Source organism: Cydia pomonella, chromosome 13 (assembly GCF_033807575.1).
Source record: "Cydia pomonella isolate Wapato2018A chromosome 13, ilCydPomo1, whole genome shotgun sequence".
NCBI lineage: Eukaryota > Metazoa > Arthropoda > Insecta > Lepidoptera > Tortricidae > Cydia > Cydia pomonella.
This window is the reverse complement of record NC_084715.1, coordinates 16133680-16150287: the sequence shown is the minus strand read 5'-3', so window position 1 is coordinate 16150287 and position 16608 is coordinate 16133680. Positions and strand designations below refer to the sequence as shown.

The following is a 16608-nucleotide window of genomic DNA, read 5'->3' as shown; positions in this document are numbered from 1 at the left end:
AAACGCCCGCAATTGATGAACTTCGATTTTCGCGGATATAGCCCTGGATTCCATGTGTATGAGATTAATATTTTCTAATTAAAATACTTAAGGTGTTACCATGCCGGACATGTGTTCGAAAATTAATAAATGGCCGCCGTTAGCCGCCACTGTCGAACTCAAAAATGGTCACGATTTTTCATTTGTAGTCTTCCTCTTTCGTTGTGGTTCACCTGTGAAAATATATACCACAATCAGCAAAACTTTCACTTCTACAACCTGTCACACAACATTTTTTACCCATTTTTTAAATATTTCGCATTTAAATGCTGAGCTCCACCATTCACGTGTTTTGGAAATATCTCGAAAATATGTCATTAAGTTGGGGATACCAATTAATATTCAAAGTTTCTACAATGTCTACCATATTAAAATTGTGTATTTTTTGTTATGCACATGCTTGGTTTAATCAGTTAATAATATTGACATCATAATTATTTACAAATTACTAAAAAGATTTGAGAACCGCACTCTATATATAGCACTAAAATTGTATAAGAAAGTATTTAATTTCAGTAGTATATTAATATAAATACTACCACAAAAACTTTAACATTAGCAACATGTGCGAGTGAGACACCGCGCCCCACTTTTGCTATCTCAAGAAGACCGTTTTCTCTAGTCTGGTAAGAACAGCTTTCTGCCTCCGTGATAAGGTTCAATTTACTATAAGAAAAAAAGTTAGAGTGTGCTCCATTTTATATCTCCATGCAACTAACGCACTTTCCGAAAGAACTGCAAATGCAAACGAGCGGAGAGCGAGCGAGAGAGAGAGCTTAGAGCTGCCCTACATATCGATAACTGCTATCGATATTTTCGGTTTTTTTTTTTTAAGAAATCCAAACACGTACAACCACAAACTACTAAGAAGATACTGCGCACAACCCTAAAATCATAGACAACTGCGATTAAATGATAATTGAATATTGTATGTCTATGATTGAATATTATATTTATTCATTCACTCACTCATTCAACAGTCAACACTGTGACACTGACATTCGTTCTGTGCTGTTGCCGCCTGTTAAAATTTTGTTTGGCGCACGTTTATCTAAAAAGCGGCGTGGTTTCAAGTGAATTTCTCCCTTTTTAGTAGTTAATAATGGAATTCTTAGAATATAATGATGTATCAGCAGAGATCAAAGGAGCTATGGTAATAAAACACCCTTGTTCAAGACCTTTCTTTAATTGTCAGCTGTGTTTTTCTCATGACAATTTGTCTTATTTAGGTGCCAGGACGATTAAAAATGACCGATCAGAATATTATATTCAAGAACAGCAAGACCGGAAAAGTGGAACAAATATCGTCTAACGACATTGACCTAGTAAATTTCCAGAAATTCGTGGGATCTTGGGGCCTGAGAATATTCATGAAAAATGGTATACTACACAGATACGGAGGCTTTAGGGAGGGGGTATGTATCTATTTGATTGCAACATTCTTGCAGATAAAGGAAGTTTTGAAAGAAAGCAACTATGTTTAACAACACAGCATAGTACTTTAATATGAAACACATTAATACAGCAATGTTGTACAATAAAATAGCACTATCTTAGCCCAACTCAATATAGCAGAAAGCCGCAGGGCTGGTTACTTGGCAGGATACATTTTGTTGTATTGGCTTCTCATACCTTAAATATAGTTATAAACATCTACAATTTCTAGGTGGTTTTTTGTTTGAATAGAATCAAATAAAGAATAAGATACAATAATGTTGATAGCAATATATTTATATTACTATACCTGAAAACTAATCTGATAACAATGAGTGATTGAAATTCTGCCAGAAAAAGTTCTAGGTCTATTTATGATTTTTCTCTACTTTTCGTATTTTTATCTCTGTTTTGATTCAATAAGGTATGCAATAGGTCTGTTATAATCATCCATATTCAGGAACAAGACAAAGTGGCCAAGTTCTTCAAATCAAACTACAACAAGGACATGCTGGAGAAGGAGCTGTCCCTCAAGGGCTGGAACTGGGGCACGGCCAAGTTCAATGGGGCGGTGCTCAGCTTTAATGTGGGATCTAATACAGCTTTTGAGATCCCGCTGCATTATGTATCACAGTGTAATACAGGGAAGAATGAAGTTACACTTGAATTTCATCAGGTAATTAATTATAAAAGCTTTTTTACTCATATGTCATAAAAGGACTCACTCTTTCAAATTATAAGCGTGCAACTTGCAATGGAGGTCGCTGGTTTTTGGTGAAGGAAAACATCATGAGGAAACGAGACATATCCCAATAAGGCCTAGTTTACTCTCTGGATTGGAAGGTCAGATGGCAGTCACTAATGGCTTCGTAAAAATTTGCGCCTAGGCCAATTATTGGGATTTGTCATCAAGCGGATCCCAGCCATGGCAAAATACTGGGATTATCCGGGGGAAGAAAGATGTTGAGTGGTATAAGAAATATTTGTCTTATATGGTAATGGCATAGGACAGTAATGTTATGTAAAACTTTAATATTATGTAAATTTATACTGACCACCACCACCATGACAACCACCTGTCCATGCGGCCTCAATAAGGGATAACAGGATTCCATTGTCACCATCATGATAAACATGGTTAAGATTTAAACTAATTTTATATTGCATTTTGCTCAATAATTGACTAAAAGCTAAATCCAACTTCAGAATGATGACACACCAGCATCCCTAATGGAAATGCGTTTCCACATCCCAACAAACGAGTTAGCGGGCGACATGGATGCCGTGGAGGCCTTCCACCAGCAGGTCATGAACAAGGCTAGCGTTATCTCCGTCTCGGGTGATGCCATTGCTATCTTCAGGGAGCTACAGTGTCTTACACCTAGGTATGGAAAGATTTTAAGTTCTTTTATAAGATGGTTCAGCCAGAAAGAGCTGTTTCGCAAGGATATTGCCGCGCGTCTAGCCTTGCCTTGCTTGGAACAAAAATACGAGTATGTACGGTTCGATGCCTTGGCAAAGGCGTGTCTTTACTTAAGTCAGAAGAAAAAAACACAAATTCTTTGTTGTAATAAGATTTATAATTGTTCATGAAGTCTCCAAGTACATTAAATAGCAGATGTTGTAAATTACTAATATTTAAACTGAAATTATTATAGGATTCTTGCGCATTATTGCTCAATACTTGTAAATATGGTGTAATATATTGATTGAAACTCTAACTATAGTTGCTAGTAGAAAATAATATTTAACCTTTTAATGACCAAAGTCTGATATATAAGATATACAATATCCAACTCATTTCGCCGCAGTCTGATAAATAAGACAAAACTTCGTGTATCTGCGTACCGGCGGCGTCTTGAGCACTATAGGGAGCGTGCATGAACTGTAGGAGGCAGCACAGGAGCCGTCAGATTTTTGGCGCGAGGCGTAAATTTGATGTTTATTGTTCCGATGTAGCCCACAAGATGGCAGAACCTACTATGCACAAGAAAACACGTGACGTGTAAATGTGCATGTTTGGGTTTAAAGATTTTTTATTACTCATAAAGAACAAAAGTTCACTTACAATGAGCTTAAACTATAAACAATTTCATACGTGGCTTACAATCACATCCAGCTAGTCGATGATACTTAATATACATTATCACTGATATATTTCTTCAACTTGGTTTTAAACATTTTTAATGACTTAATTTTTCACTTCACTAGGTAAGTTATTGTACATCTGTGCTCCCTCGGACATGATGTTTCTTTTGCCGTATCCTGTTCTGTGCTTAAATAATTTAATTTTATCTGTATTTCTCAGGCAATGTCTAAAATTTCGTTTTGTTAATGTAATGTTTGTATGTATTTTATTTGTTAGGATTTTTTGAATTAAGTTACAAGTTCAAGTTTATGGTTCCGATTCAGGCCACAAGATGGCAGACCCTCCAACGCGCACGGTCCCTATACTGACACCCACCACCACTAAGCGGTTAAAAGGTTAAATACCTATTTCTAATTGAAATTTTCCTTGGATACTCGTACAATACAACAAAAGTAGTTAGAAAAACACAGACAGAAATCACAGGTTTTTAGCCTGTATAAAACGCGACCCTGGCTGCGTTTTAGCATTACTGCACCATGTCATAACTTAATTAATTCTATACTACAATAAATATTAACTTAACAATTTTCCACAGAGGTCGCTACGACATCAAAGTGTTCCAAACCTTCTTCCAACTGCACGGTAAAACCTTCGACTACAAGATCCCCATGTCGACCGTGCTCCGCCTGTTCTTGCTGCCGCACAAGGACACGCGGCAGATGTTCTTCGTGGTGTCGCTGGACCCGCCCATCAAGCAGGGCCAGACGAGATATCATTACTTGGTGCTGCTGTTTGGGATTGAAGAGGAGACGAGCTTGGAACTGCCTTTTACTGAGTATGTATAAATAACTTAATATGCCATCGGAATTTCTATCACCACACCGCTTGCCGTCGGCAGGGTGTTCAACCTCATACCCTAGAGCCTAAATGATCGCGCACTGTGCGGTTTAAGAGGAAGTTCCTTCCTCGGACGCTCCTGCTGTGGAATGAGCTCCCTGCCGAGGTTTTCCTGAGGGTCTAGCGTATGGGAGGTAAAGGAGTGTACAGGATTTTATGGGGTCGGCCACATGCTTGTAACACCTCTAGAGTTGAAGGCGTCCATGGGCTGCGGTGACTGCTTACCATCAGACGGGCTGTAAGCAAAAAAAATATTGAAGTTGTATTGAAACTAAAACACAAAAAAGTACAATGGGCGGACTTGATGCCTCTAGGCATTCTCTAAGTTTAACAGTAAACTTGTTTGTGTTAAAGTAGGAAAAACCCTAGGTAATTTATTATGTAAAAAAATATCTATAACTCATCGTAAAATGTATTATGTTTTTAGGGAAGAGCTGAAAGAAAAATATGAAGATAAAATCACGAAAGAGCTCTCAGGTCCAACATACGAAGTGCTAGCGAAAATAATGAAGGTCATCATAAATAGAAGAGTCACCGGTCCAGGCGATTTCTTAGGGTAAGACACTTTTTAAAACCATTCTCTTCTCACAAGTCAAAAGTAAAAGTCTTCACCTGGACATTGGCAGAATCCACTTGCTAAAATTAGCAAGGAGTAAAAGCAATTTATGAAAAAAAAAAGTAAGGCACTTTACCTTTTCGACGGTCTTTTGGAACAAAACAAAAGTTGTCTATGGTATATCTCCCGCTCCGCTCAATTGATAGTCAATTGCGAATAAGTCCAATCCAAACTTGAACATACGGAATCTGGAAACGAAATACGTTTAAAGCGCTGTCTGCATATAGCTTTAACAGATACTTACAGATCGTGTTATTCACGAATACGCGAGCCGTGCGCCTTGATTCTTGTTGTCATATCATTAAAGGTTAGATTTGACAAATCTGCGCGTCATCGTAAATGACACGAACTATACTTTGCCATGTATTTCCAACAACAAATTAAAGTTAATACGAGCCGAGAAAGTTTTATTTTAAAACGGAATCTGATCAAAAGTAATTCGGTAAAAAAGCAGAACCTACCAATTTAAAACGCGTCTAGTCACGCTTTTGTGATTTCAGGCACCACAAGACTCCGGCAATCGCGTGCTCGTACAAAGCGGCGGCCGGCTACCTGTACCCGCTGGAGAAGGGCTTCATCTACGTGCACAAGCCGCCCGTGCACATCCGCTTCGAGGAGATCGCCTCCGTCAACTTCGCCAGAGGAGGCGCCTCCTCCACCAAGTATGTAAACTTTATGCTTAGTGTTCAAACTTGAAGACATTACATTTTTTGCTACCACAGCAAGTCACCGCTTTGGGCCTCGCGGAAGGTTCTTAGCTCAAAAAACAATTTTTGTTCGTACCAATGCACACAATAATACTTTTTTAATTTAGTGTTCAGGCGACACATCTTAATGCATACATCTCCAATATATTATATTGCTATTTGTTTGTTAAAAATCTCAGTAAGTTCGGGTGATCTTTTATGCCATTGATTTTTAGGGTTCCGTAGCCAAATGGCAAAAAACGGAACCCTTATAGATTCGTCATGTCCGTCTGTCTGTCCGATTCTGTCACAGCCACTTTTTTCCGAAACTATAAAAGCTATACTGTTCAAACTTGGTAAGTAGATGTATTCTATGAACCGCATTATGATGTTTACACAAAAATAGAAAAAAAAGAATAAATTTTGGGGGTTCCCCATACTTAGAACTGAAACTCAAAAAATCTTTTTTCATCAAACCCATACTTGTGGGGTATCTATGGATAGGTCTTTAAAAATGATATTGAGGTTTCTAATATCATTTTTTTCTAAACCGAATAGTTTGCGCGAGAGACACTTCCAAAGTGGTAAAAAGTGTGTCCCCCCCCGTAACTTCTAAAATAACAGAATGAAAAATCTAAAAAAAAAATATGATATACATTCCCATGCAAACTTCCACCGAAAATTGGTTTGAACGAGATCTAGTAAGCAGTTTTTTTTTAATACGTCATAAAAATTAAAAAAAAATTTTTTTTTCATCAAACCCATACGTGTGGGTTATCTAGGGATAGGTCTTCAAAAATGATATTTAGGTTTCTAATATCATTTTTTTCTAAACTGAATAGTTTGCGCGAGAGACACTTCCAAAGTGAAAAAATGTGTCCCCCCCCCCCCTGTAACTTCTAAAATAACAGAATGAAAAATCAAAAAAAAATATATGATATACATTACCATGCAAACTTCCACCGAAAATTGGTTTGAACCAGATCTAGTAAGTAGTTTTTTTTAATACGTCATAAATGGTACGGAACCCTTCATGGGCGAGTCCGACTCGCACTTGGCCGCTTTTTTATTACAGTTACCTTTAGGGCTGATTTAGACGGAACGCGAACTCGCATGCGATTTTAGTTACATTGCCTCTCGTGTGAGCCTGTTTACACTCATATCCGCTTACACGACATCGAACCATCGCTTTTTAGGGTTCCGTAGTCAACTAGGAACCCTTATAGTTTCGCCATGTCCGTCTGTCTGTCTGTCTGTCCGAGGCTTTGCTCCGTGGTCGTTAGTGCTAAAAAGCTGAAATTCGGCATGGATATATAAATCAATAAAGCCGACAAAGTCGTACAATAAAATCTAAAAAAATATTTTTTTTGAGGGTACCTCCCCTACACGTAAAGTGGGGGTGAATATTTTTGTGCTTTAACCCTACAGTGTGGGGTATCGTTGGAAAGGTCTTTCAAAACTAATAGGGGTCTTCAACAAACATTTTTTGATAAAGTAAATATATTCGGAGATAATCGCTCCGAAAGAAAAAAAAATGTGTCCCCCCCTCTAACTTTTGAACCATAGGTCCAAAAAATATGAAAAAAATCGTGGAAGTAGAGCTTAATAAAGACATTAAATGAAAACTATAGCGGACATGATCAGTTTAGCTGTTTTTGAGTTATCGCAAAAAGTTTCCCCTTCATAGTAAAAAGACGTACTTTAATTAGGTACTGATTATGCAAATATGCCTATTTGTTTAACTCGCGTGAAAGGTACCGTTTCATCCCTTGGTTAACAATTTACTATACTTTAAGCTCCAGTTTAGCTTATTGTGACGGAAGAGTAACTACGGAACCCTACACTGAGCGTGGCCCGACATGCTCTTGGCCGGTTTTTGGTCTACCGTGGGGTCGGGGGCCGTCAAGGGCTAGGTGAAGTGACGGCATATGTTTCCTACGTAGTCAGTTGGCCTGCGACAAACGTGGCCCAACCACCAGGGGCGATTCTTGGAGCTTCTCCGCTACGTCACGGACTGCGAGGCTGTTAGCGCGCGGTACGCCGCACATCCACCGCAGCATCTTCATCTCTGTAATGCGATTAACGCGAAGCTCCTGAACATGCCTTCTAAGAACCGGCCACGTCTCGGCGCCAAAGTAGGACTGGTCGGATAATGCACTTATACACTAGCCCTTTGAGTCTAAGCGGTATTCTGCGATCGCAGGTGACTCCTGTGACCTCCCGCAATTTAGACCAAGCCGCGCTGATTCGGGCGCGGATGTCGTGAACAATGGTCCCGGACGCATGCAGTACTGATCCCAGGTACTTAAACTTGTCGATCAAATACCGCAATGTAATGAAACTCGCATGCGAATTCTCGAACCGTGTAAATGAGCCCTTAAGAACAAACACAGATACATCTGAATACAGAGCCTCAATATCAGTAAACAATCTATTGATTTCAGACCAAGTTATCAATACTCCTACAGTAAAACCGCATGTGACATGATTCCAGATCGTTCGATTTCGAAATAGAGCTGAAATCCGGCAGCGTGCACACGTTCAGCAGCATCGAGAAGGGCGAGTACGACAAGCTGTTCGACTACATCACCTCCAAGAAGCTACACGTCAAGAACACCGGCAAGAACGTGAGTTTTCTTCTTTTTTACGTCGGTCCCTGAGTTGAGATTCGACGAAAGCGATGATATTAGAGTGTTTACTTGTCGCGGTCTTCATTTTAATGGAGAGCCGGTGGTGGTCTTTGAATATCGTCGTATCAACGTATGAGACTAGGTCCCGAGCTCGCCGATTGATTTACTACTATTAACATTAATACATATTACTACTATTAATGTATTTGCCATTGTGTTATATCTTAAATAGCTATTTTTATAAAGTATTTACATTAATCAATATAAAAGCATACACTAACTCTAAATAGAATAACAGAGGTGGCTAAAGCGGCGTGAAGACTCGTTCGTTCGTATATCATTTTAAGCTCTTTCATACAACTACTTCGATATTTATGTATATTCCCAGGACAAAGCCCTATACGACGACGACTTCGGCGACTCGGACACGGAGAAGGAGCCCGACGCGTACCTGGCGCGCGTCAAGGCCGAGGCCAAGGAGCGCGACAGCGACGACAGCGACGACGAGAGCACCGACGAGGACTTCAACCCCGACAAGGCCAAGGAGAGCGACGTCGCCGAGGAGTCAGTATACCACAATCTTTACTACATTTCACAAGTGGAGTGTTAGTGGAAGGAATTTTGTCCTTTCTGAAACAGCCGCTGACTCCAGTTACTACTGGTGAGTTAGTATATCGGCCTTTCTTTAGACAACATCGTCATTGTATTAGACAAAAAACGTCCACTACTGGACTTCAGTATCCCCCAGTATACTTCCCCGGCGCCCGGTTATTGAGCGTTTCCTACAATTTTAACCAGATCCTGTTGCGAATTACGCTTCGCGGTCACAACTCAATAAAATTTGAGCTTTCTCACAACACCTGTTGTTGTATTTTTTAACTCTTCAAGTGGCATATATCGTTTTAGAGTTATTGAAACTTTAACATTTATTTCTACTAATCAAATTTGAAATTAAATGACATACTCGGTCAGGAGTCGCGGGCCTACCACTCCAAGGGATAAATACATTAATTTAATATCGATCGTGTCTATTGTGTGACTATTGTCTAAGAGAAAAGATAAACTGCCCCATAAGCATGTGTGCCACAGGGCTCAGTGATTGATCCTACTCTACAACATATTCACGTATGACTTGCCTACTTCTGAGCAGGTGACTGTTGCTACTTATGCACATGACATAGCTTACCTCTCCTGCCACATTGCTCCAGGCAATTGCCCTACAGTCAAACTTGGAAATGATATCCTGCCACATTGCGAGTGCATCAAGTCAAGTACCTAGGATTTCAACTAGATATGCTCTTTACATGGAATACTTATATAAAAAACAAACGCAATTAAATGATATTAAAATTTGGACGAATCTGTTGGGATGAAACTCAACCCTCTTAGTGTACAACAAATTACTCCTATACAACGCAATCATTAAACCCATCTGGACCTATGGGATCCAGCTATGGGGAACTGCTAGTGATAGTAACATAATGTGTCTTCAAAGAGCACAGAACGCCATCCTTCGTGTGATTGCCAACGCACCGTGGTTCACTCGAAACGATCAAATACACTATTATCTCAATATGACCACCATAAAGGAAGAGATCAAAAAATTTACAAAGAACTATATTGAGCGTCTAGCAAGGCATTCTAACCCACTGGCTTCAAAATTACTAAATAAGACTGAAACTGTAAACAGTTTTAAATGGAAACACATTGTGTAAAATTAATGTGTGGTTAAAGGAAATGATGGTCTCCAAATACCGAAATTCAATTTCTACATAGATCAAAACTGAATATAGTCGTTATCTACATATATTTTATACATATAATTACAGGTACGACACGAATCCGTCGTCGTCAGAAGACTCTGACGCGTCGAACGCGTCCGGCGACGACAAGAAGGAGAAGAAGAAGGAAAAGAAACCCAAGAAGGCTATTACTATTGTAAGTCCATTTTACTTTATTTGTTTTCTATTTTCAACTTTATTAAATATTTTTCACAGAAAATGCTGGTTCAAAAGCATTGATTTTAGTCCCCAAACAATAAAATAACGTCGAGAAAAGGTAGGCAGTGCCCTTAAAAAAACATTCCGGACAATAAAAATCCATATTACAAATAAAACCTTTGCCTTGTTCGGGCATTATACCAGGACTTGAATGATCTGATATGATTTCAATACACGGTCAATAGATTTGTTTTATCGTTTCTTTGATCGGTACTCTCTAGTGGGCTGTGCCGCCAAAAAGAATATTTATATAACTACACGTCATTGTTATAATTATATTTTTATTACGATTCCAGTCCGAAGCACCCCGTAAACGCAAAGACAAGACCAAAAAGGAAAAAGACGCAAACGCGCCAAAACGGCCGGCGACCGCCTTCATGTTGTGGCTGAACGAGAACCGCAAGAAGATCACGGAGGAGAACCCCGGCATCAAGGTCACCGAGATTGCCAAGAAGGGCGGCGAGCTGTGGCGAGACCTCAAGGATAAGTCTGTAAGTATAGACAAGACAAACGGACCGCCTTCATGTTGTGGCTGAACGAGAACCGCAAGAAGATCACGGAGGAGAACCCCGGCATCAAGGTCACCGAGTTTGCCAAGAAGGGCGGCGAGCTGTGGCGAGACCTCAAGGATAAGTCTGTAAGTATAGACAAGACAAACGGACCGCCTTCATGTTGTGGCTGAACGAGAACCGCAAGAAGATCACGGAGGAGAACCCCGGCATCAAGGTCACCGAGATTGCCAAGAAGGGCGGCGAGCTGTGGCGAGACCTCAAGGATAAGTCTGTAAGTATAGACAAGACAAACGGACCGCCTTCATGTTGTGGCTGAACGAGAACCGCAAGAAGATCACGGAGGAGAACCCCGGCATCAAGGTCACCGAGTTTGCCAAGAAGGGCGGCGAGCTGTGGCGAGACCTCAAGGATAAGTCTGTAAGTATAGACAAGACAAACGGCCGGAGACCGCCTTCATGTTGTAGCTGAACGAGAACCGCAAGAAGATCACGGAGGAGAACCCCGGCAACAAGGTCACCGAGATCGCCAAGAAGGGCGGCGAGCTGTGGCTAGACCTCAAGGACAAGTCTGTAAGTGTAAAGTGCAAGACGCCTATAATAGTACATATGTACATAATATTAAAGTCAGATCAAGCTAAGTTGGCAGCGATTGTGATAACCCAGACGGTGCAAGTGTTAAGTAAACGTCATAATTTCATAGAACTTTGAGGTTTAAAATAACACTTGCACCCTCTGGGCTATCAAAATCGCTGCCAACTTAGCTTGGTCTTAATCTATTGATAGCGTAGTTCGGCCCCGTACATTATGTCGTGCATAACTAAGTGGTCAAGCGTAAAAGGATCAAAAGTTTTAATCACGTATCGAAAGATGGCAGTCAATCTACTGTGGCTACAAAGATTTCTTGGTCAATCCATCTCTATTTCAGATTCTCTTTGGAAATATCTACCTTCAGAATGTTGTTACGACTCCTTATACAATCGACGTGTTTTTTTAAAACTAAAACCACATTACATAATTTCCAGGAATGGGAAGAGAAAGCCGGCAAAGCGAAAGAAGACTACAACGCAGCCATGAAGAAATACAAAGACAGTGGCGCCGCCGACGAGTTCAAGCAGAAGAAGAAGCAGGCGGCCAAGGAGGCCAAGGCGGCCGAGAGGAAGAGCAAGGCGCCGCCCAAGAAGAGCAAGAACACCAGCGCCGGCTCCGGCTCCGGCAAGTTCACCAGCAAGGAGTACGTCGAGGACGACGACTCCTCCGACTCCGATAACGACAAGAAGAAGAAGGATACTAAGGATGTAAGTATACGATTGGCGTTCACTTGACATTATTAACCCTTCACGAAGCCCTAAACCTGTCCAGAGACGGAGCGATAATCTTCTTCTTCCTCGCGTTATCCCGGCATTTTGCCACGGCTCATGGGAGCCTGGGGTCCGCTTGACAACTAATCCCAAGATTTGGTGTAGGCACTAGTTTTTACGAAAGCGACTGCCATCTGACCTTCGAACCCATAGGGTAAACTACGCCTTGTTGGGATTAATCCGGTTTCCTCACGATGTTTTCCTTCACCGAAAAGCGACGTAAATATCAAATGATATTTCGTACATAAGTTCCGAAAAACTCATTGGTACGAGCCGGGGTTTGAACCCGCGACCTCCGGATTGCAAGTCGCACGCTCTTAGCGCTCATCAGCGATAATATATATCAATACCGACATATAGTATAGCTAAGCACCAAACACGCCAACGATACCAAAATATATATCGCTGTCTGTCTAGCACCTACATTGTGAGAGAGACGAAATATACCAAAATCAAGCTACAATATCGCAAGGTATCTTAAGATGCCTTGCGATAATATATCGTAAGGTACCAATATTATAGCTTCGTGTGTGTAATAAACTTAAAGGCATATAACTTAGCCGGAACAATTGTGTCATTTTCAGGGAAAAGTTACTTAATCGCTTGCCATACTTAAGAACGCTATAATTTCACCCTTATAGTAAGCGACAAATTGGTACCTTTTTCTTCAAAACGACACAATTATCAAAAAATACGGCAATCTAGTCGCGTTGAAGCAGTTAAACTCACGATGTGAACTTTTTCCCTTTTGGTGGTTTAACAATGCAAGTAGGTACTATTATCGGAAGGCTTAACATTCTTATTTGCGTACCGACTTGGCTAATCGCTGATTTATTATATTTCGTTAACGCTCCAGAAGGATGATTAAAATGTATGTAAAGTAGATTTTATTTTCGTGAACGCGCTTATGAATGAGGCACTTGTATATTTAGGCATTATATTATTTATTTATTATATTTAAATTGGATGCATGTGTAATGATGATTTATTTATTATTATAATATAATACATTTTCTACGGCCGTTATAAGCCTTGTCTTATTCGCTTCGACAATCTTCATCTTATCTCGGTTACAGATAGCAATGAATATTGGCGAAACAAATAAGTACTAAGTAGCCGAATCGCATAAATTAAATTATAGTGTACAGGGATCCATTTCTCGAACGGTAGTCTAATATTACACCCCACTAGCCCGGGGTTAACCGTTAAATGGAGTTACCATGCTTACCAGTACAATTTGACACTGGGTTAGCGGTTTAACCGGTTAACAATTTAACACTGGGTTAGCGGTTAATCCGGGATTAGTGAGCTGGTACGAGTGGCGCTTAGTGAGTTGCCATGGTAACTCATACGATTTGACAGTTCGTTCAACTAATAATGTTACTATTAGTCTAATACCGTTCGAGAAATCCCCTGTACTGTACCTATATTATTGTGCATAGTGCTGTTTATTTATCTAAAAATTCAGCTATAGCGAGTTTCTTATATGTTTCATATGAGATGTAAATTGGTCAGGGTTCAGCATCAATTCTATATCTGCACTAAATGCATGCATTAATTAATATAGATGATACCCAATAGGATTTTAGGATACAGTAAGCATAGATTTAGCTGTATTAAATACAAGTTTCTTTACAAGTACAGCTGCGCCATTATTTACTTTAATCGTTTTCTTTAGTATAAATAATAAAAAGTGATTAAATTGGATTTTTGTCACCGTAGAACTGCGCAAAGAGCAAAAAATATTTTTAGAAATCACTCGTGTCTTGCCATCAAGCAATCTTTACTTGTCCGGTATTTTTTTGATATATATATTTTTAATTATATTACATTGTATATTTTTTACAGAGCAAAGACTCGAAGAAAGAAAAGGCGAAAGCCAAGAGTTCTTCAGAGTCGGAAGCCGAGGCATCCGCCTCCGGCTCGGGCTCCGACGCCAGCGGCAGCGGGAGCGATTAGTGTACTAGCTATACATTTAGATGAGTCCAATCCATGAATATATTACAACTGACATTTTGGAATAAGAACTATGCGTTCAATCGGTCAAAATTATTTTCTTTGTCTTGTTTCTAACCACTTGTCAGGCCTGTATTTCTGTCTTGAATCAAGTAAATAAGACAATAAGTCGAGTGCAATAGCATGTCTTTCTCGCTGCAGATTAAAATCAACATGAGAATAATTGAAAACAAAATTTCACCCTATACGAATAGCTCCACTTTGTCACATTTTTTGATGACAAAAAACCATACAACGAAAAGAATTTTGACCCAAATGCTCGAGTGTTAGTCAACGTTTAGTAAGCCCGGTGGAGGCGCGAAGTTTAAAGCCGTTTTTTTTACTTGATTATTTTTTGTATTATACTACCTGAGATTCCAAGTATAAAAATAAGCCTTTCAGACCCGTACATCGAGATTTGCCAATAAACTTAAAATGACGTTTAGTGATATGTGTTGAATTTAAAAATTAAATGTAATGAACCTGCACTGTTGGAAGGGTGTGAAAGGTAAAAAAAAGTTATTCTATAGAATAATGTATAAGGATGCTATGTTTTTGGGCTATTTCATGAAAAAGTACTTACTACAACAAAATACGATGCTCTTGAGTATTACATTTGAAGAAAACTATGACAACGTAATAATGTACAGTGCTCAATACGAATAGGAAAGTAAAAGTTGTAAAAATATTATGATACCTTGAGCATTGCTGAAACTTTTTAGAAGTATCATGTTCCTTATATCTCTAGGTATATATTGTTTTCTGTATAAATACATTCATTCAGGCCGGTTACCGTAATTATTACTGATGCCGGTTTTCCTTATTTAGTTTCCTCCGAAACGCTAATATACATGAAACTAAACAAAACCCTACGCAAACAAAGGAATCAGACATCAATTGATCATGAGTTTGTTTTTATAATTATTTGAAACTTGTGTTTATGGATAAAATTTGCGATGTCAAACGAAAGCTGTGCTTTTTTTTGTTAATTTGGTTTGTTTAAATATTAAAATCAGCCTAAAATATATGGAAATGATAGAAATTTTCAATAATCTTTAACTAAAAACAATGGTAGTACAGTCAAGTGCAAAAATATGTATCTAATAAATCGTCTCATAAATATGGTACCACGCTCTTATTACACTGGAATAAGATGATGTGGGACATATTTTTGAGTAAGATGTGTACACCCATATTTTTACACTTGACTGTACCAGTGAGGCAAAACTGTTCCTTTCGGCTTTTCCCGGCTCCTTTCGGCTCAGCATTGCTCCGAGCAATTATTAGGGTTGGCATAACTTGATGTCCCTTTGCGTGTACGGCCACAGACGAGATAAAGTGACATGATTGGCTTTTGACAACCCTAAATAGCCGAAATCGATAGTACCATACATAAGAAAGGGACAGCATGAATCGCTGTCAAACTTCGGTTTTGTAGGAAGCTTCTTTTCTGTATGGTAGAACTATTATTAATTCTGTACTTACACAAAAAAACAGTATTTAATCTTCCATATGTCTTGGGCTGAATATAATAAGTATGTGTGTCCTAATGTAAAATTGTGATAATGTTTGTAAACCATTCCTTTCTTACAAATGATCTGTTACGTACCAATCATAACCTGTAAATATAGTTAAGTAATTATTAATTTTGTTAAATCCCAGTTAAAATCTGTTAATTTATATTATACAGCAAAAATCGCAAGGCAAATGTATAATATAGACCGTGTCATTCACAAAGACGCGTGCCTTGTCTCGTAATGCCATATTATTAAAGGTTAAATCTGACAAATCTGCGCGTCATCGTCGATGACACGAACTATACATGGCTTGAAAAAAAACTGGGCTAATATCGAAGGTCGTAAATTACGAGCAACTATCTCTGTTACTCTAATTATGCCTTAATTGTAGTAAAAGAGAAAGATGCCCGAAATATGCGAATTTCAGTGTTCGTAGTAGGCCCTCTGTATTCCAAAAGTAACCACCAACTTAAAAAGCTTAAAATAACTAAAACGGCCAAGAACATGGCCCACACACTTGGCCGTTGTATTGGGGAGAAAATGGCTACGACACTTTTACTTCGTTCGTTCATATCGAACGAAAAAGATCCAAAATGAATAATTGGATAAATGAGACCAATTGTTAAACCTACAAGAATCCCATTTATAAAACAGACTTATTTTATTTTAACATGCTAATTATAGTCTGGCAAACAACTTGCGAGTCAGTAAGAATCAAGAAAATTATACTCATCCCTTTCTTTTGGGTGCTAGTACTAGCGTAAAACTAAGACAGTATAATTCTCTCTGTCTTTATTTGAAATGAGACAGTCCTGGACCAAACTATAGATACCAAT

At 39.1% G+C, this 16608-nt stretch overlaps 1 protein-coding gene across 1 annotated transcript; it reads left to right on the top strand.

The window, feature by feature from the left end:
• The first annotated feature begins 1008 nt into the window (after positions 1-1008).
• LOC133524389 (FACT complex subunit Ssrp1) lies at positions 1009-16278 on the top strand. The gene is made up of 13 exons (XM_061860370.1): positions 1009-1192; positions 1269-1454; positions 1934-2149; positions 2680-2858; positions 4158-4397; positions 4887-5015; positions 5576-5737; positions 8256-8388; positions 8780-8955; positions 10221-10329; positions 10688-10882; positions 11925-12197; positions 14109-16278. The coding sequence occupies exons 1-13, from the start codon at positions 1142-1144 to the stop codon at positions 14217-14219; spliced, it is 2160 nt and encodes a 719-aa protein (XP_061716354.1). The 5' UTR covers positions 1009-1141; the 3' UTR covers positions 14220-16278.
• Positions 16279-16608: the final 330 nt, after the last annotated feature.

Bases quoted from the DNA above. Each gene is read 5' to 3' on its own strand.
- LOC133524389 (XM_061860370.1), top strand. From the start codon at position 1,142: ATGGAATTCTTAGAATATAATGATGTATCAGCAGAGATCAAAGGAGCT. The intron at 5,738-8,255 runs GTATGTAAACTT...ACATGATTCCAG, and splicing joins GGAGGCGCCTCCTCCACCAA to ATCGTTCGATTTCGAAATAG. The intron at 12,198-14,108 runs GTAAGTATACGA...TATTTTTTACAG, and splicing joins AGAAGAAGGATACTAAGGAT to AGCAAAGACTCGAAGAAAGA.